General features: G+C 41.0%; 1 protein-coding gene across 1 annotated transcript; it reads left to right on the top strand.

Annotated features, from left to right (window-relative positions):
• Positions 1–1,608: 1,608 nt before the first annotated feature.
• On the top strand, positions 1,609–23,698 carry prrt4b (proline rich transmembrane protein 4b). The gene is made up of 4 exons (XM_008315514.3): positions 1,609–1,741; positions 9,726–10,804; positions 14,304–14,432; positions 18,867–23,698. The coding sequence occupies exons 2-4, from the start codon at positions 9,823–9,825 to the stop codon at positions 20,936–20,938; spliced, it is 3,183 nt and encodes a 1,060-aa protein (XP_008313736.1). The 5' UTR covers positions 1,609–1,741; positions 9,726–9,822; the 3' UTR covers positions 20,939–23,698.
• Positions 23,699–23,757: the final 59 nt, after the last annotated feature.

Raw genomic sequence — 23,757 nt, forward strand, 5'->3', positions numbered from 1 at the left:
TGGTAGTTAAAGGTGTTATGTGTTAGATTTATGTTTTATTTATTTATTTGTTTGTTACTTGAAACTCTAACTTCAATAGCGTAGCATTAATAGAAAATATTTATAGAGTTTTATATTAATTTATATCTGACCAAAGACACGGCAGATTTAAACACTACTGAGGCTTAACAGGACATATTCCGATTCATGGTTCGCAAAAGCTAAATATATATGTTACGCCGACATCAGAGTGTCGATTTAAACTTCAAGGTCAATTTAAGATAATGAGTGAGCCATTTAGTCCCTGAGCCGCAGCTAATTTCGGACTGCGAGTAATATATACACACCTCATTAGCATGTCGCTGTCGCAACTAGTTGTGAAGGTCAGAGAAACGGCAGAGACAGTGTTTCAGACTCAGAAAGACTCGGTGCTTTTTTTTTCAACATGCACCTGAACAGTAGAGGACATGAGGAGCGTGATGAGAGGCAGCTCTGCTGCGCCACCACTCAGGAAATGACGGTATGTTTCCTCAGGCTGGGAGTTTTCACTGATTGTTTCTATATTTGAAACATTCCTGAGGATCATAGGGATCGGGGGAATCATGTGGACAGTAACTCCCTCTGTCTGGACACCTATAGATGTCAACAGAGATAAGTCACTGACGGGGATCTGGAATATAATGTTCCTACTGTGTCAGAGGTGAGACGCAGGCGATGGTGGGAGCCGTCAGTGGACTGTGGTCCGTACAAAAGATGTCTACGACCCACACATTTTGGGCCGCACTACCTATCTGGCCCATGTTTGGCAATCGTTTACAGGCTTCATGTGGCCCACATTTATTTATGGGTCTCAAACCTGAAGTGAGTCTAAACTTTTTCTCATACATTGGACAAAACAACAGGTCACACAACATGCGTTGGCCCATTTACAACAATGGGTTATCTCTAGTGGCCCACATCTACAAATCCAAAATAAAATATTGAAATATATATATATATATATACATATATATATATGTGTATATATATATATGTATATATATATATGTGTATATATATATATATATGTATATATATATATATATACATATATATATATATATATATACATATATATATGTATATATATATATATATATATATATGTATATATATATATATATATATGTATATATATATATATATACATATATATATGTATATATATATATATATATATGTATATATATATATGTGTATATATATATATATATGTATATATATATATATATACATATATATATATATTTAAGAGTCACTTTCTGCAATAGGAAGCAGTTGAAGTATTCATACTATGTTGATATATGTACAGTATATATGTATATGTGTATTGAAGTCAGGACGTGTGTTGCCCAACTGTGTGGCCCTGATGCCAAAGCCTCAGTTCTCAGTGTTCTCAGTGTCCACATTAGCTCAGTGAGGTGTGACCGCCGGCATTGTGATGGAAGCCAGATAGTATAGACCACGCTGATGCAGTGAGCGAGAGACCAATACAGAGTCAGACAGTGAGAGAGAGAGAGAGAGAGAGAGAGAGAGAGAGAGAGAGGAGAGGGAGGGAGGCTGGATCCACACAGCAGCTCACAAACCTACACGGGCTCAGAAGGACGAGCTCTCTCCTGCAGAACACACACATTCACTCACACACTCACACTCACTCACACACACATTACTCATCCCTGTTGCTGTTGCTGTTGCTGTTGCGTCGTCATCCTTTCCCACACAGGTAAGGAGATGACATTATTCCAGACTCTTCTCTCTTCTCTCTGCCTGCATCTGCAGTGCACCTTGTCTGAAGTTAAATGTACGAATCCTGTGGCTTTTGGTCCTGTGTGTGTGTGTGTGTGTGTGTGTGTGCTGCCGTCTGATGACACACACTGTACTCACAGCCATGAAACTGCACGGGTGAAATAATGATACGTCAAAGCATCATCTCAGGGAATCGTTGACTGAATGATAAGTTGTTTTTAAACGCAGTACTTTGTACTTCACGTACTAGGATGGATATACATTTGTATCATAGTCGGACATCTACCTAAGGATGGACCAGTCGTATACCTGTGTGTGTTTTTGGCAGCATCCTGTGTGTGTGAGAGAGAGAGAGAGAGACTGTCTACATTGCATAACAGCGCAGCAGAAGTAGCTTGAATCCAAAAGGCATCCTCCAATCCCGGGGGATTAGCGAGACGTCTTTGGCTTCAGCTGTCACCATGGCAGAGGCAGCCATGCAGCGGGACGTCTGCGGTGTCTTCAAACCCCGAGCTGCATCCTTCACCTCCACAGCTGACACGCAGCGCGCCGTGACATGCCGTGCAGGGACAACATGAATGTTACTTTGGTGAATTGATTAAAAAATAACTGTATTCCTGGCTAACTTACAGGTATTTCTAAGCTAACCTTAAGCTATTTTCTCATCCAACTTTTAGCTAGTTTGGGTTAGGTTCTTGGTTAAATTTTTTTTACGTCACATTCTGGGCAAAACGTTATCTATCTTGTTGCCTGACTGGTAGCTGTTTTTAGTCCGACGTTTCACTATTTTCTTGGCTAACTTTGGCTAAATCGAATGTGAAAATCGTGTCTGTTTTGCAGGCTGCTGTTTAGCTATCTTGGCCGCCGCCCTTTATGTACTTGAAGTTAAAGACTTAAATGTACTCGAGACTAACATTTAACAATTTCTGGGCTATAAGTACCTACTTTAGTTACGTCCTTGTAGCTATTCCCAGGCTAATACGTAGCAAATTTTCTTAGCTCACCTTTTGCTTTGTTGGAATATATTTACCAAACATTCAGCTGTATCTAAGACCTAGCCATGTTCTTGGCCCATTGGGCCACACCCTTCTCCTGTGCAAACATTCGGCTGTATCTAAGACCTAGCCGTGTTCTTGGCCCATTGGGCCACACCCTTACAGAGTTTGAGGCGTGGTCAAAGTTCCTTTAGCTACAGCTAGTCTCTAATATGTTTACCCTGTCTGCCAGTGTTCATGTTGAGTCACTATGGTCATACCAGAAAACCACAAAAAGACTCAGATTAGACCAAAAAAATAGGATTAGTTTGGTTTGTGAGTAGCAGGACCCGGGACACTTGTTTTAAAAGCAGGAGAATGAACATGAGCAGCTGGATTACTGCATCTGATGCTGAGCTATTCTTAGGAATGAGAGCAGCTCTCACTACAGGCATGGTGAAAAAACAGTGTTGTCTGAATAAAGTCGCAAATGAATCTGAATGCAGACGTCAGAAATATCCCAATGTCAACATGGGGCATTAAAAACAGCTTTGCAACCTACATTTTACTATTCAGTCAGCAGCCCTATATTTACAAAACCCACTTAGCAAGCAAATGTGGGCCACTTCTGGCAACACTGCAGCTCTGCCGGCTGAGGTCTGGCCCACTGGAAATGGATTTCAGTCTGGATTGGCCCACTTGTGTTACGACACATTTGGCACAAATATGTTAGCCTTTGAGCTATCTCTAAGTTTACATTTAGGTGTGTACATAGCTAACGTCTAGCTTTTTCTAAGCAGTTAGCCGTTAGCTATGTTTTCATGGGGAACTATGAATGAACCATTATCCTTGATATGTTTCAAAACATTTTGGAATGAGATTCAGATAACTTGTTGTCTATCACCTTAGCTTTGTTTTCGTCAACATGTCGCAATCCCTGGCTAGCTAAAGGCAATCTTTCCGAGCATCGATTTGGCTATTTGATAGCATTTACCGCATTCAACGCTTTTCTGTCTTGATTTAAATATGTTCTTGGCTACATTTTGTTTTTGTTTTTTAATGTACATTCTTGTACTTTTTATGCTAACTCTTCGGGTGGGGCAGCTGTGGATCAATAGGGAGATTGTCTTTTAATGGGGATGTTGGAGGCTCACTTCTACCATCTGCTAGTGTTTCGAGTGCTTTGAGTGAATAGGCGGGGCCGGACAAGTGTTTAAGTGCTACGTAGTCAGATTATGACGGTGTGATCAACGCGACTGTACTGCAGTACATCGACTGACAGATGAACACACCGCTACTGACACCCTCCGACACTCTGCAATTATGTGTTGTTGTCCGTTGGTCCATTTCAGAGCAGCCATGCAGGCAAATTGAATCAGTGTGATATTGACCGTCTCTGTGTGGCATCAGAGTCAGACCTGGACCAGTGGAAAAAGCCATACGTCCAGCGTTTAGATGAGCAACAGAGCTGCAATTGAACAAACACACACACACACACACACACACAGAGTGGGCGGACGTTCGTATAAATAAACACTCCCCACGTGAGGGTGCAAACCTATACATCTCACCATGGAGATAAACCTAGAGTAGAACTCGTGCATGTAAATACTCACTCCCACACAGAGGATTCACATGCAGGAGAAAAACAAAACACAGAAAACAGTCCAACAACTACAGGCAGCGTTCGCAGCTAAATGAACGCCCAGCCTCGTCCTGCTAAATGATGCTAAATGAACGCCCAGCCTCGTCCTGCTTAACAGCAGGTTCGTTTGACGGTAACGACACTGACACAACCGTCCGCTGTCACTTCATCTCCTCTTACAGTATAACAACCCAGCCCCTCAGCAGAGACGTGCACCTCTAATCCAGTCCTCCTTCTCCTCTTCCTCCGGTCTCTTTCTTTGCTCGACCTCAGCGGCCTTATTACAGTGGGCACAAGAAACGAGGAGGCAGGGTTTCTGCCGCAGGTCGAGATCAAGATGGCTGATAGAGAGAGGGAGTAAATTGAAAGACTGGAGTCTGTTTACACAGTTAATAAAAGAGACTCTGACAACAAACGGGAGCCGGTATCAGGGAGGCTGTGCAGCAGCGGGGCCGACTCCGGCTTATTTTAGGGATTGGGGGCTTGTCTTTCTGTCGTTTTTCTATTGAAACTGTGCTGCTTGGGTTTCAGATTGTAGGGCTTTGTAGCTGTTTGTTTAGTCGAACTCCTTTTTCTCAAGTCAACGTCCACCAAACCCAAATTGCTCAGTGTCCATTGGCAGACTCATCGACAACAGCAGATTGGCACATCCGTGCACTCGCCCCTACTCTGCCTCTAATTGGCTGCTTCTCGTTGGTTGGGCTGGTTAGTATGCTAGACCAGGGGTCTGCATCATTCAATGTTTTTTTTTTTTTTTTGTGGACCACTGTAGGAAGCCATTGCAGAGAGGCTAGTGAGCAACATGTGGCCCGCGAGCCATAGGTTGCGGCACCTGTCTTAGGTGGTCCTGGGTCAGTAATACTGGTGAAATAAAGAGATTTGCTGGGACCTGGGCCTTGGTCTGCAACCTGTGGCTCCCGATCCACATGTAGCGCTTTGGATTATTTGCAATGGCTCAATGTAGGATGATATTCCTAATCTGTGAATTGACAAAATTATCAATACCAATTAATCAGGACGTCCAATGAGCCACTACATGTAGAAGTCATGTTGATTCATTCTCAGCTTTTTTCTAGCAAAACAATATAGTGTCACTCTCCTTTTCTTAACCTAGATGTGACATTTCAATCAGCAGAGGGAGACATTTTTTCAGTCTTATAAAAAGAAGACAAAATATCCTGAAGGTATTTAATGCTAAATAAATCCACTGGTAAGTATGAAGTTAGGAAATCTTTTCAGTCTGAAGAAGAAAAAATATCCTGAAGGTATTTAATGCGAAATAAATCCACTGGTAAGTATGAAGTTTATGGCTTCTCTTTTCCTCACTTGTTTCTGTGGACCTGTTTGCTCGATTCACTCGAATGCTCTGGCCACAATGGAGTGGAAGTAATTCTTTCCTCCTCTCCTCCCCCACTACCTCTCCATCTTTTGGCTCCATTGACCACATGCACAGCAGAGTCCAGAGTCTTGAGAAGAAAAAAATGGGATTTAGTCTCAGACTCATCAGTAGATGTTACTACTGATGCTTAACTAGCTTAAATGGATGTGCAGCAGGTTAGGGTGATAAAAGCTACAATCCTTCTGTCTGTTTCTTCTTCTTCTCCCAAAGCTGAAAGAAACATGGACAAATTGACAAAAAAAAAAATAATGAAGATGGAAAAAACAACAGTGATCACGTTCAGATGTAACTGTGATGATGTCAAGGACACAGTTCACTTGTATTTTTCGACCACCTGTTGAACTTTATCTTTGAAAGTTAGAAAAAAGTTTGATATATTACGTAAGTTATGTGACAATTCTTTGCAAATTAGCATTAGCTTTTTTCCCCCCAGATAATGTGTTTTTGCCCCACAGTCTAAATTAAATAATAATAAGTCTCTTTAGGCTCCTGCGCCTCCATGTGTTAGAAGGAGTAAGAACAGAGGAAGAGAGGAAATTTGCTGACGTGGTGTGAATTAAAAAGTTTTCAGGCTGGAAGTATTAATAACTTATAGGAAAGCTCAAATGCCGGCCATGATAGTATGAGTCAGCTATTAACAAAGTACCATCTGGTTTGCTACTTGAGTTGAATAAAAATTGGAGAAAAAAAAAAAAAAAAAAAAGGTGGAAACTCTTTGATTTGGTTCAGGGCCTGGAAAAAACAGCCAAACGTTCACAGGATTCTGCCTGGAGTTCTAAAAATAAACAAAGTGTTGGACTGAGAAGGTTCCACAAGAGACAGTACGAGTTTTCAATTATCAGACCAGTTGATACTGAACAAATGAGGGAAACATGAGACTGTAAGTCACACCACTGGACTGAATTATTGACTGGAACTACAAACAACGTATTCAGGGATGAAATATAGTCCACCTCACGACACTTCTCCTTTTTAATGATAATGATGATTGGCTTTCCCCTTTAGACTGATGACAGTGAGCGTGGGTGTTTGTGTACCACCTACAGGCCAGAGCAGGAGCTGCACTGCCCAGAGATGCAGTTGTTCATCCACGGTCCTACGTCCGTCTGCGCACACGAAACATGACCGTGTGTGGGCTGGGCAGCTCAGAGCACGAGCCCCCGTCACTAAGACTTGGTTTTCATACTGTATTACATGGAATAATAAAATAGGGATTGTGTGGGAAGCTCTCTGTTCAAATCCTCCCACGTAGTCATTCCTAACATCTCAGCGTCCGACTCTGTATCCTGTCTGGTTTCGTGCCTCCAGGTGGGAGCAAAGAGGCCAACGGCAGGTCAAGTCGTTGACTCTGGAAGAGCTAAAAACAAGCCTGGGAAAAAGTATAAATGTGCATGAAGAAATAAAGTGGTAAAGCTAATAATGTGAGGAAGACAAACTTAGCTAACCTTTAGCACAAAACCTAAAGGTTATCCAAAATTCATAAAGGTTAGCCAGGACAGCAGAAAATAAGACTCTTACTAAGGACAGCCAGGACAGCAGAAAATAAGACTCTTCAGGTAAATATTAGCAAAACTTTGCATGAATTTTGCCAGAAAATAGCCACGCTTCGGCAAAAGATATAGAGTTAAAAAAGGAAATAGTGAAGTTAGCAAAAAATAGCTTAAATGTAGCCAAAATATTTCTGACATTAAAGCTAAAATTGTTTCCACATTTTTGCAAACACAGCTTAAATTTATCGCTGATCTGATTTGAACTAAAATGTAGCCATAAATGATAGTGAAGGTAGCTCAAAACAGTTTCCAAAGTGCTAACATGAACTTAGCATAGACATAGCAAAACATTAGCTTAAACACCTTATAATCTGCAATGTAGCTAAATCAAAATTATATATAAGTCCAAATATTTGAACCTGTCAGAAAATTAGTCAAAATATATGTTAAAATTGCTAAAGAGACAGTTAATATATGTTAAAATGTCTAACATTTAGTAAACGGTAGAGATATATAAATAATCTTCATCAGAAAAGCTACAAGTCAAGAAAATTCAATACACTATAAATATCTAAACAACCAGCACAAATAAAAAAACGTGCACTGACTAAAGAGATGAGCTAAATGTTAGCTAATAAACAATAAATAAAAAAACCCCATCAGAATATGACCGTACATTTGACCTTTCACCAAAGATTAGCTTTAAACTGTCCAAATACCGCTAAAGGTTAGCCTGAACATACGTGTAGCAACAATAGACAAATGTTAGTCAAAAAAATGTTCAACGTAAATCTTAAAAGTGCTTGATTTTAAGCTGGAAAAGCTCTGTTGAAGTCACTAAAAACAGAGCAGAGGAAAAAGTGCGGAGAACGTATCGCTGTGGAAGCGTTTCCCTGAGAATATTGATGGGGTTTTTTTTCCACTCTCACACAAACACATCTTTCTCCCTCAGCTTTACAGTCCAAATAAATCTGAGATTGGAAGAGAACGAGGCCAGGGCTGAGTTGTGGGTGTGGGTGAAAGTATAAAAAAAAAAAGAGGAGGGGAGTTAAGTCCAGCTAAAGCATACAGGTTGCAACAGGCTGCCGACTTTGAACCACAGAAGAAAAAAGATCTCCCCACTCTTCCAACGTTGGACCCCTTCTTTTTTTATCACCCCATCCCCCATCCGGGCTCTCACACATTATTTCACGGCCACTCCTTGTTGAACAGGATGCATATGGACTCCAGTTTTTCCCATTAGTTGCCGGGTTCGTTGGATGCAGCCACCAGGCCGCTGCACGACATAAATACTGACCGCCACATCAAACAGGAAACCACTAATTCCTGGGTGTCTGTAGAACATAAGCTCTTGTTGTGACGTGCGGTAGATGACTTGGGTTTTTTTTTTTTCTTTTTTGGGGGGTTCTGCTAACTTCAGCAGACGCTTGTAATGGGCTGGGCATCGTGGCCGTACTTAATTGCGGTCTGGAAAAATGGCTGAAAAAGAAAGGTCAAATTCTCAGGAAGTGAAGTCAAGAAGAAAGAAAAAAAAATAGAACACTAGTCCTGACGTGTTTGTCAGCTCAAATTTAGCAGCAAGTGTCACTGAGTGTCCGGCAGCTTTTCTGTAAAGGTTTTTACATCCTGCGATGAACCCCCAAAACTAGCCTAACAATAAAAATGAGAGTAAATGTATCAATGGAGAAGAGTTTTCCGTGGCTTCTCATTTATTCATTTTCTTCTTTTTCTATCATTTATTTTTCTATCATTTTCTTCTTTTTCTATCATTTATTGGGAAGAGGAGAGAGAGCAGCCAATCCCAGCAGTCGTCAGGCGAGGGTGGGGTTACAGGTCCTTCACAGGGCCACATACTGTATAGAGAATCAGCAACGATTCACACTCACACTGGCCCCTCCGGATAACTAGACAAGTAAACAAGTTAAGCTAATCTCGCTTAAGTGTTTGGACTGGAGGAACCCAGAGTACTTCCAAAAACTGAATGAATGAAAACTCCAGACAAATATACCATCAACCAAAACACCAATTTTCTCGCTGTTAGCTCCATTCAACCATATGCTAAAGATTCTCTTTTACCAAAAAAAAAGAAAAAATGTAAAAAAAATGTACAGCATAAAAAAAGGCCAAATGATCGAATCAAAAATGCAACAGTTGATAAACTAAAAATCTTAAGTGTATCTGACCTGGTTCAAGTGTAAAAAAAAATACTAATGCATTTACCCAATTACAAACACTCGATTTAATAGCGTTGTTTTTAGGATGTGTATCAAATTTAGTGGTGATGTGGTTTGGAACTTGACAACTGTCTGCAGTTTATGAGCCTGAACAGAAGCTGAACATCTGGATTTCTGAACATCCAGTTGGGAATTGAATCAACGTCTTTAAGAAGCTGTAAGTGAAGTGTTCCTCACCCAAACTTCTAAGGACGTTCTCTGTGTTGTTTTCTTTGATAGGTCATTTACATCAGAGACCCAGAGAACCCAGACTGTCCTCAGGGAACCTGAGAAGGTAGAACAACATGTGACTGCTCCGTTGGCCTCCACCGTCAGCATGCTTCGCCTCCGCTGCACCTTGCTGCTCTGCTTCTGGTGGTATTTGCTGCTTGTCAGGCAGGCTGTGGCGGACGAAGACGCCCTCTGGGGACCCACGCCGCCTCGAGAGAACCCGCCAGAGACTAAACGAAGCTGGTTTTGGACTCCGTCTCTGCCCAAGTTCCTTGTCCCGTTTTTTAGCAGCTCGGACGGCGACGACCCAAAGACTGACGGGCCGAGCACAACTGCCAAAGGCTTGACGCTTGAAGTGTTTGATCAAGACCAAGGTTCAGGGGATGATTCCGGTGAATCTGAAGGAGCCATCACTTCCCAGGAGCTCCTAATCAGAGTGACAACGTTACGGGGTGAATCACTTCCCACGGGGACGTCAGATTCTCCACACAGCAGCTCAGCGCAGACCAACAATGTCACACTTGTTTTTAACTCCCACTCTCCCACGAGCAGCTCCATCACAGGCGCTCTCTTCACTGACAGCCCAACCAGCAGCACGAACGCTCCGCAACAAAATGCAACACATTCCCACCCACCACCGGGAATCACAGAAGCAGCCGTGCACAGCATGGGTGCCGCTGAACAACACCTCCCTGAGGAGGAGGAGAAAGGAGGTTTTACTACAAAGACCACCGTCGCACCAGAAACTACAGTACCCACTGCCCTGACATGGGCTGCAGCCCAAACCACTTCCACAAGGCCCAGACGGGCAGAGACCACACAGAGTACCAGACGTCCTTTAAGACCCTTTGACCCCACCACATCTGTCAGAAAACCACAGGACACAAGCGTTAGCGTTAGCATTACCACGTATGCTGATGAGACCACAATGTTCAAAGATCACAGCACTCGAAGTCAGGCGCTGTTCGAGGCCAGGTCAGCACAGCCTGTGGTATCGACAGCAGCCGTGGGCATCGATCACAAACAGATCCTGGAATCCATAACCAGCAGCACTCAAAGGCGACGCGACGAGGAACCGATTACAGCAGGTAGGCATGTCAATAGGTCTGGGCTTGGTGTGATCAATCACCTGTTGGCAGGTCTTAAGAACCCAATGATCGGGTGTCAAAAGGTACAGATCGATCCATTACATGTATGACAGTATAATGGAAAACATCTGGAATTAGCATAGCGCCACCTGTCCTTGGATGGTAATATCGCTCTTGAAGACTAAGAGGTTATGTTAAAAAATTGGGGTTTGGTTAATTTTTTTTTTTTTTTGAGTAAGTTGGTTTTATATCAGCATAATTCAGCTAATTTTTGCCACTTTCTGCTAATCGTTAGCTCTTTCTGTTCCATTCTCTCGCAGTTTTTATTCATTTTTATTTTATTTATGTAGAAAATACAACATTTTTTCTTATCTTGTGCCTATTTTTGATTTTCACTGAAACATTATCCAGCTTAACTTTTTTTATTTTATGGCTGTATTTGTTGCAAAACTGTAGCTACTTCTGTGCTAACATTTAGCATCCACACTGTAGATGGCTTTGTTTGGGATGACTTTACCAGCACATATAAAAGTAAAAAATATTTTGTGGAATTATTTTTCCTACGGTCTTTTCAACAAACTTTGTTTTAGACAAAATCTTTGACAACCACGGGTTGATCTGAAATGTTAGTTTAATTCCAACAGCAGTTTTTAATTCTAATTCCAAATCTCTATTTCCTCAAACACAGGAGATTTTTCCAAATCTCTATTTCCTCAAACACAGTAAAATAAACCACTGTTTTTTTCTCAATCTGTCGTGGCTAACCAGTTTTCCTCCTAAGTGATACGTCGCTGCTCTTTACCGACTCCATCAACTCTCTTTAAGTTAACGTTGCGTTCACTGACTGCTCCCGGCTTTTCTATTTCCTACCACCCGCCTTTTAAACAACCGCCGTGAGCTCTGCTGCTTTAACAGTTCATGTGATGACTTTTCACTGCAACATCGCACCAACACACCATTAGCTCAGAGAACAAACAGAGAGAGAGTTGGAGTCAAAGCTGCCGGGTTTGAATCCAGGCGTGTCCTGCTCTGACACCCATCCCCCTCCAGAACTGCTGGCAGTCTGGGGTCTAATGAGCCTGCAGAGGAGCCGGAGGTCCTTGGTCCTCGCTTCTTCAAGGACAGACACATTCATCACTCACTGGTTCAAAGGTTGCCACAGGAAATGATGAGATGATTATTCTCTGTCTGCAGTTTTTCACGTCTTCATGATAATCATCTTCTCATATGAATCGACTGTCAACTCATCCAAAGTCCATTAAGATCATACATTAATATCATGTATTCATTTATATATACACAATATATCACACATCACATATGATTGACCACCAATCCAATTTCCTGCTTTTCAAAGTTGAGTTTTTTACCCAAATTTGTTAAACATTTGTTTTATCTAATTCAAATATACACCAACATTTCTGTATGTTTTGCTGTGTATTTTAAACAAAGTCGGATACATTTTTTTTTAGTTTTACTTTTTACTAGCTTTCCAATTTAATGGCATTTTGTTAATGAGTTTTAAAAAAAGTTAATGTAAATGTAAAAACTTAAATTATGACAAACCTTATTTTTTAAATTTCAGACACTTCAGGAGCTTTTGTTGTGGCTATTTTTTTATTATGGCTAAATTTGTTTGATTTTTGGATTAATTTCCTTTCCATTTTCATTTATTATCATTATGCATTAGCCAGTTTTGTAGCTAACATTAACCTTTGCCTATTATATATTTATAATCAATCATTTTAATTATTGAATTTTATTGTTGACTGTTTTAACTCGTGTGTCCCCAATGGATTCTTTTCCAAACTCCCAGTCATTTTTGTGTTGCTAACACCAGGGTGTGTGGGTTCACCTGTTTCCCACCGTGTCACTTTAACCCAGTGGATGATGTGTTGTGTCTGGGGTGAGTCTGCTTCACCTTGTTATCAGCTGTGTGGTAGATCATGGACAAATGAAGGGTGGAGGAGGAGGAGGAGGAGGTGATCAGCCTGGCTGTGGATGGCTGCTACCACAAAGTATCAGTATTCTAAGTGCACGCTCAGCGAAAAAAACACCTCCACCATCTCCTCTCCCCTGGGACCTTCTCCTCTGTTCACGGATGCTGAACCTGCTTGTTGCCGTTTAGTCTCCTCTGCTTCTACCGTCGTACACCAGCAGAGCTGACTATAAACATCGAGTTATTTTGACATGTATTTCTTTGCTGGGTAAAAGGAGGGAAAGTATCTTAATTAGGTTGGTTCCAAATTTGGTTAATATAAATGCACATATACACGCATATACACCCTTATACATATATACATATGTATATAAATACATGTCTATATATGTATATGATATACAGTGTATATATATATATACAGTGTATATATATAAACATGTCTATATACATATTATATATATAATTAATATATAGTTAATATAAACGCATATACACCCATAAATATATACATATATATATATACATGTCTATATATGTATATGATATACAGTATATATATATGTATATATATAAACATGTCTATATACATATTATATATATAATTAATATATAGTTAATATAAACGCATATACACCCATAAATATATACATATATATATATACATGTCTATATATGTATATGATATACAGTGTATATATATATATACAGTGTATATATATAAACATGTCTATATGTCTATATAGATATTATATATATAATTAATATATAGTTAATATAAATGCACATATACACATATCTGCATATACAGATACATACATACATATAATATATTTTGTATATATATTATGTTACTCACAAATGAGAGCCTCTGTCGTTAGTCCAGTGTTTGTGTGTTTGCTGCAGGATTTTGCCCTTGAGCAAAATGTGTCCATGTTCTGCACCTGAGCCGGAGCCTCTACTGAGGGAGGTGCACACATGTCCCCGCAGCAAGGACAATCATGAGAAAATAAAAATGTTGAAGGCTGATAACAGTCAAAAAGGCTCTTGTTTGGACTGTTTCACTGCTTTTTCCCATGAAAGATACTGTGTTGCATTTGATAAAAGTATCAGTCCTTCAATCACACGTCCAGGATAACACACACAGACGCACATTCCAGGCATGTGAGAAAAAATACCACCGATATTAAACAGTTACGTGACTCACCAGACTCTTATGAGAAGCAAATGTCCCTGTGTACCACTAGAGGGAGCTGAGGGGGTAGACATATGATGGTTTGAGAACCACTGGTCCAGAGAGTCCTCGTCCTATCACAGCCACTGTGACAGAGTTACTTTGAATTGGTTTATAATGGAAGTATTTTCTGGTTTTTTTAAACCCCGTCCTGCTGCCAAACCAATTTGCCCTTTGGGGGCAACAAAGTTAAAGATGAGTTGATCAGTGACGGCTCAGTGGCTCCAGCCAAGGGTCTGAAAGGACAACACATCTGACAGAAGTAGGTTAAGGACATGAGAACTGAGGTTAACAGAGGACATTCTGGTTTGTGTCTCCTGGTCCAGAGGGGGAGGAGAACCACCAGGAGGCCGAGACAGGAGCGGTGCCTTCAGCCGAAGGCGGGGATGAAGATACGACAACGACAATCACAACTTCTTCAAATCCTCCGACAACATCACAGCCTCCATGGAAAAGTAAGTAAACTCTTGTTGACGTAGTCGTGCCCAATCACTAGGATGAGGCCCACAAATGGGCTGAAGCCCGAAGAGGTTTAGGATTCAATAAAGTGTGTGTAGAACAAACGAGTATCAGTTATAAGTTGATTATTCACTTAAAAAGCGAACCAACATTTCTGGCCCACATGGGCCGCATTTGACATTTGGGCCACTTTCACTCCGACAGGACAGTTAATGTTGGGTTAAAGTGTGCGGTAAAAATGCAAAGTTTTTTTGTAAGGTCTCTGTTTGTTTCATGGGGTTAAACTCAATTTTTTTGTAAGGTCTCTGTTTGTTTCACCTTCAAAGCACCGTGGGCCTGATAGGCTAGTAATGTGGGTCAGATCCTGTCCTAAAGCCTGACGTTGTCCCCGCAGGTGGTCCAAACAAACTTTGATTCTTTTTTTAGGCATGTGTTTAGAGCGAGGCAGCTTTTTGTGTTCTGATCCTTCCTGTTGTGTTTTTCGATATCTTTTATCTGACAGAGGAAAAACAGCCGAAACAATTACCCAGCATGCCGTGCCTGAAGCTACTAATTGCTTTCAAAGGGAGTTGAGAAACTGAGAAAGTGCGGGGAACAACTTTTCTTCGCATCAATCACAAAAAAACTTTTTTTCTTAATAAATGTTAAAAGTTAAATTATTATATTTTTTAATATTTATTTCTTGATTAGTTTCAGAAAAATATTTTTATTTTAGCATTTTTGGCTATCTATTTTTGCTATTATTTCGGCGTACTTTTTGCTATATCTTTGGCTAACTTATCCACCTTCAGTCAAAGTTCTTTTAGTTAACATTGTCCTAGCTATATCGTGGCTAATTTTAGCGCTATCTTTCCTTAGTTAGCCTTAGTGTTCTTTTTTTTTTTTTTACCAAACAAATTTTCAAATTCCCGAAAATACATTCATGCTGTGACCAGATATGTAGCTACTCGTGGGCTAGCCTTCCCCTGTCCCACTTTGTGCAAACTCACCATTGATATCTCGAGGACGTGAATGTGTGTCATCCACCTCCAGGCTTCAGTTCTGTCCTACATTTACACCATCTATCTAGCAGTTCATGCTCTGTCCTACATTTACACCATCTATCTATACACCAACGCAACTCATTTCCGGCATTAACACGTTTATAAAAAGATCCTCTTTTCGGCCCAGTTCACTGGAGCAGATGTAGCCCACATTTACCTGGCCTAGAATGTCGTCACACGTGCTCACAAGTGACTTTCAAAAATAGACCTGTCAACTGTGGCGCTCTGTAGAGATACTGAAAACACCAACTATTTCCTACCAATTTTAGCCTAACCTACTTGAGGTTATTAAGTGACGCTAGCGTTTAGCTGAGGTTGTGGCCTCCACCAGGTACCAAAACCAGTCCTGAACCATCAGGCTGCTCTGATGTGAAATTCAGCGACAGACAGGAAGCCAAACACGGCACTCATTCCTGTTGTGTAGCTTGTTTTTTTTCCCCCACTGGATCTGACCCAGAGGCTCTGCCCTGGAAACTAAACAGAGTGATGGGGCGTGGGTGAAGCCCACCTCCTCTTTATCAGAAGTCTGCAGCTGTGTTTGTCTAAGACTCCATGCTGCTTCATTCTCCCACGTTGTTAGTATCTGTTCAGTGGTGTGACATGTTTACAGTCTTTATTTACTCTCTTGTGGAGACAACACTTCCGTGCTTTGGCACCAGTTCACTATGGATTTCTGTTAGCATGTATATGTGAAGTATGTAATGATCATCGATTGGTCTGTGGATCATTAGAAATGCATGTTGCATGTGAGTGACAAATTCATGTCAGTCAGAAATGACTGGTCAACGAAGCACTGGATCCTCCTGACATTCATGGTTCACAGACGATAACGTCATAATGACACTGGCGTTTACCCATTAGGAACACTGAGCGGTATCTATGGTAAAAGATCAGCTTTTTGACCTTGAATTATCTGTGAATCTCATCTCTGTTTTGGCCAGATTTGAATTTTCATCTGCTTTAGCTTTGGTTTGTTTTTTTGTAAGTTTAACTCATCTTGATATATTTTGGCAATTATCACATAGTTATGTTGAGCTAAGCTAGCTCTATTTTGCAAATATATGTATATTATATATATTATATTTGCTTATTTTGGCTTCATTAGCATTTGACTATTTTGCTTAAAAAAATTGCTAAGTTCAGTCGTATATTTGACATTTATTTGACCTGCTGCAGTAAAAGTTTCAAATCCTGTACAGCTGGGTTTGGGCTTAGCTTTTAGCAACTGACTCGTTTAGCTTCTTTATTTTGGATTTCACCATTTTGTCAGTTATCTGTTTTTGTAGCTATTCTTTAAACAGGCCTAAGTTGTAGCTGGTAGCCTGGTGACATGTAGCTATCCTTTTATTTTTTTGACTACATTTAAATGTGTCTATAATTTTAATTATATATTTGGTTAATGTTTCAACTTTACTTTTCAAATAATATGTCAAGCTAATAGTTTCTCTTCTTTGTCTCATTAAAAATTTAAAGCATACAGTTACACGGTGAAAATAAATCAGTTTACCTTCATTATCTAGTATGTTACTCTTTTGCTATCAGATCCAGATTTACCCATAAGGCCTTGCTTGTCAGTTATTACTTCCTTCCAAATTGGATGACAATTATGAGACAGGATGTTCCATTTGGTTAATTGACTCGGCAGCAGTTACAGCCTGTTCCTCACAGGGAAACAGAAGCGGCTGTTGCTCCATCAGAGCAGCACGGAGCTGCAGCACCATTAGAGAAACGATGCTACAGGGAAGCATCCCGACTGTGTTTGTCATTACTCCGAATCACCAGGACTTGATTAAAAAAGAAAGCAGTCAAAGATAAATCCAGTTCACCAGGCCTTTATTTAGTGAATTACATATGACGTAGCAGAAATACCAAAATGTAGGCCAAGAATATTGATGAGTTGAGCCACGGACTGGCACCGAGGCTGAACGATCTTTTATTTTGAAAAATGACAGGATTCTCTCTGCCACATCTGTCTATGACTCACACTTGAAACATGTCAAGCTGCTCGTTTCCAGTGAGGAGACAGAGAGTCTTACCTGAAATATGGATTTTATTACCACGGGTTGTTCCTACACACCGAGCTCGCGCTGCATAAAACGCGGCGAGCGTCTCTCTAATGAGGTAACGAAGCCTTCAAAACTGATGCTACTCCACTTGAAGACCAATCATGGTTACTATATAACCAACACTGGCTAATATGTAGCTTAAGCAGAGGTAAAGTCAGCTAACTGCTAACTCAAAAGTTAACTCAAAGTTAACTCAAAGTTAGCCAAAATACCGCCAAAAAAAAGGAGTAAAAAATGCAACAAGGTGAGTCCCCAAAAACTGCTCTTCAGTTTTTTGGGGAGTTTCTTCCAGCTTAGGTTTGTCTCACATACAATAAAAAAAACAACTTAACAACAGGTCAACGTTAGCCCTTTAGAATACAAGTTAGACGATAGAAATAACAGAGTGAGGCAACAAATAAGGAATAAGACCTTGACAGAGAACAAGGTTTCCGTGAATCTTGGGAAAACTCCCTGCCATTTAAATCCAAATAAGAGCCTGGTTTACACAGACGTGGAAACATGAATCACAGCCATTAAACATGGAAAAAGACACATTGAAGAGAGAAAAGTGATTTTTTTTCTCTCTAGAAAACTGTCCAACTTGACAGAGAAAACATTAGAACATTAAAAACATTAGAGCTCTGGGAGTTTCCCAAAGGAAATCATAAACAAAGAGAGAATCAGGAGACGGGAAACGCAGAAACACGGACTATAAAAGAAAGTCCATTAGAGCAATGAGAACCAGTTGAAAGAGAAAAAGTGAAACACGTCAACTCTTGTGTAACTCCATCCTGGAAACAATTTAAACATATTTCATTTAAGTGCAGTGGATTGTGGGTAAAGACTGCGGGGAAACCACAAGACCTAATGAATTCAGCAGACTTTGTTGGAGGAAGTTTAAAGTTATTTTTCAACATAAAGGTGGACGTGAAGGTGTTCAAACCACCTCTGCATATGAATAAATTAAAGAACAAACAAATATGTTCAACATTGTTTGACTCCCAGCTTCTCTTCTAACACATTCATAATCCACGTTGGCAGGAAATTGCTTCCGTAATTTTCACCGATCCTCGCATCTGATAATTTACAATCTTTTAAATTTGATTAGGAGTCGGGGGAAAAAAACAAACACTAAGTCAACATTCTGGAGGAAACTCAACCTGATTTCCATCTGGCAATCTAAAGACTATGATTAAATGTTTCTGTGTCGTCTCCCCAGTGGAATAATAATAATGTGCCTCAAACAAAAATGTCCTTGTCATTATTGCTATTTTAAGATTTGACCTTTTTAAATTATTAATCTCACTCATTTACGGTGATATTTGTTCTTTCCTTCAAGGTAATCCCACCCAAATCCCACTCTACCCTCTCTCCACTGATGAGTGGCCGTTCAACCTGGAGGACAACAGCGCCACATATCTTCCGGACTGCAACAAAGAACGCTCCGGGATCTGTAACCTCTCAGACACCTGGGAATCTACCACTGCCATGGACGTCAGACCAACACAGAACTCCACTGCCACAAACCAGTCCATCAGCCCCTTCCTGGTCCCCGCCCCACCCATGCTGGTACCCTTATACACTGACTGGAACAGTGCCATGGCAGCCTGGGGCCTAGCATGGGAGGCGCACGTGTACGGGATAGGTTGCATATTTGCAATGCTAACGATAGCTTCTGCGCTGAATCTTCTCTGTTTGCCACTGAGATGCCCCTCGGGGTGTGGATACTTTGCCCTGGTCAGTTTGTTCCTCCTAGCTGCCGGTTGCACCAGATCCTTCTCACTTCTCTACGATGCCTACGGCCAACAGGACCGCCTGCCCTTCACAGAGGCCTCGGTGGTGCTCTACGAGGCGCCATTTCCCTGCATGACCGCGGCTTTCGGCCTTGTGTTCCTCCTCCTCTCCATGCGTTCCAGAATGCAGCTCTCGTACTCCACCTTTCAGAGACCCTGCTTCCTGGCCTGCCTGGTCTTCCTTCACTTTGCCGCCGCCTTCGGTCCAGTCACACTCTTCAAGTTCTACCAACAAACTCCTCCCAACTGCCTCCTGCTGTTGCTCGTTTCACGCGGAGCATTTGTAGTGCTAGCCTCGTTTCTGTCCACTGCCTACTTCGTGTTCTACATCTACGTGCGAGCGGACTCCAAACACATCTACCACCTGAACAACACTTCACCCACGCCCGCTGAACGCTACAACCGCTGTCCCTTTGCCGAGAGTCGCGACTGGGATCGTGCAGCCCTGACTGTTTGCCTCTCGGCATTGTTTTCTTTGGCGTGCGCAGGACTGCAGTTGTTTGCGATACTCAATGCAATGGGAGTTGCGGGAGGGGAGGAGGTCTTTCACCCCTGGCCCTGGTGGATATTCCAGTTCAGCTGCAGACTCTGCGAGCTTGGAGTCTGTCTTACCTTAGCCTTTGTAGTTGCGCAGCCTGTTTACTGCTCGGACCACCTGCCAGACGCAGGAAGCTGCTGGACTGAAATGTTAGCATCCAAATCCCCGATCCTACCTGGGACCTATCACTGGACCTTAAGCCAACAGGAGAAACTTGCCATTGTCGATACAGTTGGACTTGGCGAGACTGAGAACCTCCCTCTTTACACTTTGATGGATGAGAGGATCGATACTCGTCTCAATGGTCTGGACCTGCTCTACCACAGCAACCGCGCCTTGGCCTACCAAGATCTGGACTTGCACTTGGACCTACGACAGTCACAAAAACTTGAGGATGGAATCAGTAAAGACCCGTCAGGTGGATCCTCATTTACCAGTGACTCCACCACAGACCTGCGGCCACCTTCGCCCATTAACCTACGTCGCAGCATAGATGAAGCGCTCTTCAGTGAGGCTCTTTTTCCCATGAGCCTCTTCAGCCCCACTAGGCCTATTCGACTCAGCGACATGTCTATCAACAACAACAAAGCTCTACCCGGCAGCACCGTCTGTGATCCTCTGTCAACAGACTCTGGCCTTTACCGAACTTCATCCTGCGTAGAGATGGTCCCTTATCCCCGGCAACACACAAAGAAATCTCAGAAAGAAGCTATTGTAGGTGCTCCACCGTCCCCATCTTTGACCACCTCCTCCAGTGCTTCATCTCCAGAACGTTGGAGGGGCAGTTCGTCTTCCTGTTCCCTTTACAGAACCTCTCTCAAAGGTTCATCTCTGGTTCTTTGCCTAAGCCCAGAAACACGTCCTCCACCCCATCAAGGGGCTACTGAAAATTCGGCATCATGTAGCCACCAGGCAGATGCTGACCAACAGAGGCACTATCCAACAGGGGGCACTACCTCACATGAAAGCCCGGACAGAGATGTTGTTTCTGAGGTGGACCAATCTGTGAAGGAGGAGTTCATCCACGCTTGCAGACAAATCGATGCTTTGAGCATCTGCAGTGAGACGATTGACTTGTAGGAAGGACAGTCTGGAGAAACGAGGGTAACAATAAGGGGTTTTACAAGCGGGTCTCACCCCTGGTGGTAAGTTGACTGTAATGGTTTTCTATTGGCTAACTCAGACGTGGGCTAAATTGAACACCGGGGACGGGTCAGGAGCAGATAGATGGAGCTAAACTAAGATAAATGACATGTAGAAGTCATGCATAAAGGCTAAAATGCTAAAACACTTATAATTTTCTTCGCCATCTAATGGGGAAACGTGGGTATTGCAGAGGAAAGACCAGAAGTATAATGATAATACAAATAAATTATATAATTTGGAAAAGTTTGGCCGGCTTGAACGGGCCGCTTACGGCCCCCGGGCCTTAGTTTGCCCTTGCCTGGGCTAACTGTCACCTTTCAAAGCTTATTTGAAGTAGTAGTTCTATGTGACATGCTCAAACTCTGTCACAGATTCCTCCACAAGGACAAAAAAAAAAAACAAACACTTTCCACTTTGCACAGACAGATAGGCATTAATAGTCAACACTGCTCTAATGCCCCTCTGTCTGCCCTGGATGACTTCAGCTCACCGTGAACAAAACTATATCCACACTAACTTAACCAACAGCATGAGTGGGAGCATGAATGAGTTCTACAAAATTCTTAAAAATAGGCCTCACCTCAGGCCACCGATGACTCTGCTTTACTCAACAACAATAAAAAATATCATCATAACGTCTGGTCGCTGTGAGTAAAATGAAATATTTTACTTTGACGTCATAGACGTAGGTTTGAGGCGAACAAACAGTTGTTTTTTCACAGAGAAACAAACAGTTACGGTGGATCACTTACATGAAAACTCCAAATTGCCCCGTCTTTCTTAGATTCTTTCAGGTCTTCCTTGTCTTATTAGCTAGCTCGCTAACAACAAAGAGCCATGCTAAAGCCATAGTCTTCTTTTATTGAGGAGCCAGGATGCTATCGTTGGTGAGCGCCCTCTTTTGGACCACATGGTAACTACAGGTTGAGCCCTAAGTGGTAGAGTGAGGTAACTTTCACGTAAGAATTTCACACCTGCTCGTGTGGGTTTTGGTCATTGATAAGCTTTGGTCATCAGTGAATGTCTTTGAAGATTTAAGTGCCAAGAATGTCAAAAGCCAAACGGTCATTTGTAACTTTTTTCATGTTTGATAAAAGTCAATGAGTAAAAAACAAAGATTTTACTGTGTTGTTGACAACAGGAGTGTATTTGTACAAAATGTTTTTATTGAATTCCAACATTCCAATAGATACTACTGTGGCGGAGTAAAGCACTTATTAAAATACTACTGAAGTCAGCAGAATATAGTTCTCATCCAGTGTCATGATAAATATAGAGATTAAATCGAGCTCGTGAACCTATAGTGTTACTCACGGGAGTCATGGCGCAGCAGTGCCCTCTTCTGGTGGAACCTCTCCCTCTGTATTACCACTGCAGTTAACTCTTCTGTGATTTACTAATTTATTTATGTTAAAAACAGTATAACTTTAACACAGTGTTTAATAAAGATCGTTTTGGTAATGGCTGAGTCTTTTTGCTTAAAATAAAGGTGTCAGGCAGTTATGTGTGAATAACTTTTTTTTGATACAGTGGATTTTAGACATCATTGTGGATGTGGAGGTACTTTCAAAATATTTAATAATTCTTATAATTCATAGCTTTGGATGTAGTTGTATTTACATTTATCAAATCAGATTAAAAGTCGTGGTACATTTTCTGCCATTTAATTAATGACAAACACATTGCTTTTGCAGACAATAAAATTAAGGATACACAACAACAGCGACCCCTACCAAAAAACTATGTAAGAAAGCAGCACAAGATCAAAATATATTTGAGACCAATTGTAAAACGTTTGAATAGTAAAAGTAACAAAATACTATTTTTGGGAAATAACACAGTAGATCACACACAGTCATATTTATTTATTTTTAACCATATTGACCAACATGAGCCAACTGTCTTTCTAGAGTGTATTTACTGTAAACATAACTTTTCTCAAAAAAACAAAAACATGAAGACCACAGAGTCTTTTCAGTCCGTAGAAAAAAGTAGATTTTGGTTGTATTGCAGTAGCTGTGTTTTCAGTATCATGAAGACAGGATCATAAAGTATACATATATACATGTATATACATATATTCATACATATGTAGATATATTGGCATTATACCTATATATGCATGTGTACTTCATATATATGTAAATATATACCGATATATGTATTCACATATATCGGTATACTTTATGTTTAAAGTGCAACACTAAAAAATAATCTATAAACCTCACATCCCAGTCACAAGCGAGGTTAATAAAGGAACTGTAAGTGTTTTGGAGTGTTTTTTTTTTTTCTACGACAAATCTTTGATTTTCCAGAACCTGAATGTTGTGTTTTGGTGGAGGACTGAAAACAATCTGCGGCCCTTTGACGGAATACAAGTATAGCTTTAAAAATCTCCACATATACTTTCTTCCAGGTGTGTTAACTATGTGAACACTGAGCAGGGTTACAATAGAAAAACTCAACTCTTTACCATTGAACTGTTAATAAAAACAAGAAGAAAAAAAAACAGAATAAAAATATCTGCGACACCTACAGAAGCCAGTACTGAACCTGAGGAAACAATGAATGAAAGGGCTAAAAAAGTGTTTGTCCCATAATGCATTTCAAAGCATTTACACAGCCCTTTCCATCCTTGTTTCTCTGATTACAAAAACAAAACAACAGAAATTAGTTTAAAAAAAAAGAAGTAAATATATATATATAATAAAGTTGCTACAGAAAATACAAGGCTCAGGAATGAACGAGGAACA

Source organism: Cynoglossus semilaevis, chromosome 8 (genome assembly GCF_000523025.1).
Source record: "Cynoglossus semilaevis isolate Cse_v1.0 chromosome 8, Cse_v1.0, whole genome shotgun sequence".
NCBI classification, from domain to species: Eukaryota; Metazoa; Chordata; class Actinopteri; order Pleuronectiformes; family Cynoglossidae; genus Cynoglossus; species Cynoglossus semilaevis.